At 57.1% G+C, this 5,723-nt stretch overlaps 1 protein-coding gene across 1 annotated transcript; it reads right to left on the bottom strand.

Moving 5' to 3' along the window:
- Nucleotides 1-600: 600 nt before the first annotated feature.
- LOC135317280 (feather keratin Cos1-1/Cos1-3/Cos2-1-like) lies at nucleotides 601-915 on the bottom strand. Its single transcript, XM_064473238.1, has one exon. The coding sequence runs from the start codon at nucleotides 913-915 to the stop codon at nucleotides 601-603; it is 315 nt and encodes a 104-aa protein (XP_064329308.1).
- Nucleotides 916-5,723: the final 4,808 nt, after the last annotated feature.

Genomic DNA, 5,723 nt, shown 5'->3' on the forward strand with positions numbered 1-5,723 from the left:
AGATGGCGTAATGCAGTGGAGGGGAAGGTGGAGAGGAGGCTGTGGGCTGTCCGTGTGCATTCTTGTCTTCCCATTCCCCACTCCTGCCGCCCTTTGGAGCCATGCTCTCGCTGATAGCCATTGGCTGTGGAGTAGCCAGGGTTGTCTTTGTTAGCTCCAGGGGAAAGGGCACAAACCAAAATCTACTGCGGTGAGTCCCACCCTCCCCTTGCTCCACCTCTTCCCTGAGCAGACTGGAAGAGCTGCCGCAGAAGGAAGGAGGACTCGCAGGCCCAAGCTTGGATGCAGCACAACTTTAATGAGTCCGAAGAAGAAAAGGAGGTGGTTCACAGAGAGCAGCAGGGGCAGCCACTAAGATGCGGTGGAGCTCCTGCAGGGTGTCCATCTGCCCGCCCTGCAGAGGGAGGGAGGCCAACAGGTCCCCGCTAGGCTGGTGTGGGGAGGCGGTGACAGGAAAGGTAAAGAAGAGAGAGAAGGGATTAGAAGAGCAAAACAGTGGCCCGAGGAGGTGAATACAGTGCCCTGAAGCTCTGTCTCCTGTCCAGCAGCACCATGTTCTGAGGTCTTGGAAGTTCTTGGCCAAAGTTGTTGCCAGCCGCTTTAGCAGGGTCGACATCTGCTGCCACAGTAGCGGTTCGTAATGCAGGAGAGGTCAAAGCCCCCGGAGTTGATGGGCACTCCATCACAGCTGAGGATGCTGCCAACAGCAGCGGAGGTGGAGGAGCCCACAACGGTGTTCTGTGGGAAGGAGCTGAGGATGGGGCCGGGCAGGGTCACCACCACGGGGGAGGGCTGGATGACGACAGTGGAGTTCTGGCACTGCCTGACACAGGGCTCATTGCAGCTGTTGGCCAGCGGGGTCGGGCCGCAGGGCGAGCAGGGCTGGCAGGGCTGGCACTTGTCGTAGCAGGACATGTCTCTGGTCCAACGGTGCACCTGGGAGAGAGGGCAGGGAAGAAGCAGAGCACAGGGATACATGAGGGGCAGCGCTGCACCCAACCACAGTGGAGCCAAGGCACCTCCTGGCCCAGCACGCGCTGCCCAGCCCAAAGGCCACGAGCCACCTCAACTAAGTCCCAGCCCCTCTCTCTGGAAGACCTCCTCTCCCCTTCCCTCTCCCATGAGAATCAGTTCCCAGCCCTGGGCTAGGACAGCCCATATCGGCTGAGGCACCCATCGAGGAAAGACCTGATCCTGAAGGAGGAGGAGGAGGAGACGAGGCTTCACTCTCACCTGATTCCCAAGGAGAAGGAGGCGAGAGAAGTGGATGAGAGGGCAGAGAGTTGGGCTGCCTTTCATAGTAGACCTGCATTGCCTGAGGCCCAGAGGCACCCTTTGGGGAAGTAATAATTTTCTGACAAGCTCACGTCAAATGCGGACCATCCCGGCCAATGGTACGGGCTGTGTCCTGGCTTCCTGCACTGCTGCCTTTTCATTTCCTGGCTTACGCCACGTGCTTTCCCAGATGAAGGCTTCTGTAAGTGCTGGGAGGAGAGGCCTGAGGATTTCCAGGATGGAAACACGTCAGCGCAGGCAGAAGACTCAGATCAAGTGCTGGCGGCCTGCCGTGCAGGCAGGTGATGATGTGCACCTGGGTCATACCTGTGGGCTTGTTTGTGGCAAAGTTTGCAGGAAATGGGCATCGCTCTCATGCTTCTTGTCCGGGTGCACAAAGGCTCCCATGTGAGAGGTCATGTCACATCTAGCCCCCAGCATCTGCTCAGCAGAGTCCACAGTTGCGGATGTGGACTTGGTGATTGACGGTCGGACTTGGTGATCTTTTGGGGTCTTTTCCAACCTTGACGAGTCTATGTTTTCCTGGCTTGCGTTACGTGAGCATAGAGATTTTGGCGTGCTCCCATGGAGGCACGCACGAGCACACGTCGGTCAGCCTGTACTTGTGTGAGCCTCATCATGGGGACGTGCGCAGGTCACAGCAGGGGGACTGTCCCGTGGTGCGTCCAGGAGAACTGCAGAGTAGCACGTTGCCCTTGCCAGAAGGAGCCCATCTGCAGCTGAACGGTGGTGCCTTTGGCCTGGCAGAGAGCTGCTCAGAGAACCAAAATGCACTCCCTTATGCCCTCTCGCGTCCTCCCTTTCTTGCTTTACGTACGGGGAGAAAGAGCAAGAAAGCCTGCCCGCCTATGCAGGCCGTTATCCTGGCATTGTATCCCCTGACGAGGCAGTGTTGCTGGTGACTGGGCGGGACAGAGGCTCCTCATGTCCACGCCAATGCCACCACTCAGCCTGGTGCTGAGTGAGGCAGGGCCTACGACCTCGCACCGAGTGGGTACTGGAGCGAAGGGACCAGGGTCCAGATGATGCTCTGCTGTGAGACGTGGGACTGACTTTCTGGGTGGCACAGGGAGAGTCAGGCAGCTGAGGACGCCTTTGGTGTTGAAGCACCAGGAGTCCCATGCTCCCCACAGAAACCTGAATCTGAGGGCACAGCACCTGTGTCTAGGAAGGCAGGGACATGTGCTTCAGGGCCCAACTGCAGAAACTCTGCTGCTGTTTCATGAGGGAGGTCAGGCAAGTTCCCTCTTTGTGACAGAGGCTGCAGGTACCTTGTAAGGGACCTAAGTGCGTCCTCCACCCTAGTCTGCCTTGTCTTTGCTCCAGCTTAGAGGCAGTGTAACCGAGGGCCGCCCTTCTCCCTTTGTTGACCTTGCTGAGATCATGTCCAGGTGGTGCTGCTGGGAGGCTTCAGCCAGGCCTGACTGCCCTTCCCATGGGAGCCGCTTTCAAACTCAAGTTCAAGGACAGTAGATAGCTGTCATATTAGAGCACTTATTCAAACTCTTTAAGCGTGAGGAATAATACCATTTCTCTTAAGCTTATTCAGCATTCCATCCGTGCCTTACTGAAGCCTGGACTGGTTCCTCTCTCTTGGAATTCGTACCCCTCTAACTGTGCCTCATACTCTCTTGGACCCACTGCAGCCTGTTTCTGTGGCAAGGCTTTGGGAGGTGGGGGAGAAGGGTGCAGGGGTGCCCCCTGTGAGAAGAATCCAGTGGCTACCGCCATGTCTGACAGAGCCAGTTCCAACCGGCTCCAACACGGACTATCTGCTGCACAGCGCTGAGCCCGTTAGCAATGCTGGCTAACACATCTTAGAGAAAGGGCAAAAGCCTACACAGGAAATGAGGAATGGAGAGAGTAAACCATTTGAGAAACAGTCCCGCAAACACCAAGGCCAGAGGAAAGGGAGGAGGAGGAGGAGGAGCAGGTGCTTCAGGCAATGGTGCAGAGATTGCTGGGCAACCTGTGGGAGAGACCACGGTGGAGCAGACATCCACATGGAGGATCCCGCGCTGGACCAGGAGCCCATGGAGGATCCCACGCTGGACCAGGTGGATATCCCCTGCTGGAAGTGTGGCCTGTGCAGAGCCCACGCTGAAGCAGGCTCCTGGCACCAACTGCGGGCCCTGGAGGACCCCCATGCCGGGGCAGTCTTATCTGGGAGGACTGCAGGCCGTGGACTGGACCTATGATGGAGCTGGTCTTGAAAGACTGCAGCCTATGGGAAGGATTCATGCTGGAGCAGAGAAAAATGTGAGGAGAAAAGAGCGGCAGGAAGGAACTGTTGTGTCCTGCCACAACGCTCCCCCATTCCACAGTACACTGTGCGGCTTGCGGGTGGAGGAGATGGAGAGCCATGAACGAAGGAGGGAAGTCGAGGCTGTGAAAAAGAGGTGGGCATGGAGGTGTTTTAGAGGGTTTTGGTCTGTTTCTCACCATCCTGCTCTATTTGTAATTGGCACTATGTTAAATGAATCTTCCCCAAGTCGAGCCTGCTTTAAGGGTGGCAGCATTTGGTAAGTAATCCCCCTGTCTTTACCTTGACCCACAACCTTACTTTCACCTGACTTTCTCCTTACTATCTCCTTCTGCCCTGTGGAGGAGGGAGCGTGAGAGATCAGCCGGGTGTGTTTGGAAGCCAGCCAAGGTCTCCCTGGTTCTGCAACAACTATGGTAATTAGAAGTGCCATGTGTGCTTTTTACATTGCCATGCTTTTCTTTTTTTCCTGCTTCCTATCTATGCCATCAGGAGCAGTCTCTTCCTCCCACTGTTGTTCCCTTCAGAGGACGGTGGGCAGTGATGTCAGGTGGCCTTTGTGCTTGTGTACCTGGGCACCAGTGGCAGGTTTAGAGCCATGGGCAGAGCACAGCTCACCAAACCTCCTGCCGTAGCCTCAAATGTACAAGGAGTCCCCACGGTCTGCGCGGGAGGAAAGCCGTGAATGGGAGCTACTCTCTTGATGACCTGCTGTGCTGGTTTTGGCTGAGAAGGGGTTAATTCTCCTCCGGGGTGGGGTGGGGGGTGGGGGGGTGGGGGTGTCGACAACCTTGCCAGCTTCCCGCGCTCTGCCGCGTCGGCGGGAGGCTGGGAGGGGCAAGGCCACGGCCGGGGCGGCTGACCCCGACTGGCCAATGGCACGTTCGTTCCATACCATGTGACACCATGACCAGTATAGCAAGGGGGGGCAATCTGCGGCTCAGAGGAGGCGTGGCTTTGGGTCAGCGGGCGGTGAGCGCTTGCGTCGCTTGTGGTCTGTTTCGGCGGTTCATTCCCCTCCCCTCTCCCTTCCCCTCCCCCCCACCCCGGGTTTCGCGCCTCTCGTTGTTCTCTTTACGTTGCATTTTTGTTGCTGTTTCTTTTAATTTTAATTATTTCACTGTTCTTATCCCAACCCACGAGCGTTACCCTTCTGATTCTCTCCCCCATCTACCGGTGGGGGAGTGAGCGAGCGACTGTGTGGGGCTGAGCTGCCGGCTAAACCACGACACCTGCTCTCTTCAGCTCTTTCTGACTCTGCTAGGAAGAGTCCTGCATGACAACTGGTGACAGAGAAGAAACACCCACTCCCTTGGCTGCCTCAGACCCCCTCCACCTTGCATTTCTTTCCCCAACCATCCAGCCCCTCACTGGCTCTCTTTCCCAGCCCGTTCCCTCTCAACGTCTCCCAGGCAGGTCAGTGCAGATGATCTCGGCTGTCTTTGTAGGCCCAAATTTCTGAGGTTCAAGCACCAAAGGCTGTTCTCCACGAGCGGTAGGCTTCAGGGGAGGAGGGACCTAGGAGAAGGGGCCCAGTACAGTTCTCTTCTCTTGGCAGCCTGGCAGGAGGCCCTTCTGTGCAAGGCTGAGCTGTGGGCAAAGGCCCTCAGCACTCCCGTGGCAGCCCTATTTCCCCTACGCGCCCAGAGATCTGCACCCAAAGATCCTCTTTCTGAGAGGGGCTGGGGTTGGTGGCCTGAGGGAAAAGAGAAGGTGGTGAGAGAGCTTCTGCCATGGAACTGTTCTTCCCTCGCGCGCCAGGATGGGATTGTACTTGCCGTGAGCTGCAGAGAGAGAGCCTGGGCTGTTCTGGTCGGTGCTCTCTCTACAGTACCATGGGAGGAAGGGTCAGTCGCTCACCTGTGTCTTCTTTTAGGCCCATGCAAGAAACCCTTTTTGTCCTGGAGGTGCTCGTTCTGATGGGAGGTGGGGATGTGCGGTGCGCCAGGCACCTCAGCCTTGCAAATCTGTGCAACCACCCGCTGGGCCGCACGGGGCACTGCATGGTGTGGCAGAGGAAGAGGGGATCTGCCCTAGCTATCGTTGCCCTTGGATGTTCTCACTGATTATTCACCCGATTAACACCTGGCTCAGACGCTGGTGCCGTTGGTGGAAGTTTGGGGATTTTTTGATCGTGGGAAGGTTCGTACAGAAAGCAGCCTTC

Source organism: Phalacrocorax carbo, chromosome 25 (assembly GCF_963921805.1).
Source record: "Phalacrocorax carbo chromosome 25, bPhaCar2.1, whole genome shotgun sequence".
NCBI lineage: Eukaryota > Metazoa > Chordata > Aves > Suliformes > Phalacrocoracidae > Phalacrocorax > Phalacrocorax carbo.

Coding starts and splice junctions, on each gene's coding strand:
- LOC135317280 (XM_064473238.1), bottom strand. CDS start 915: ATGTCCTGCTACGACAAGTGCCAGCCCTGCCAGCCCTGCTCGCCCTGC.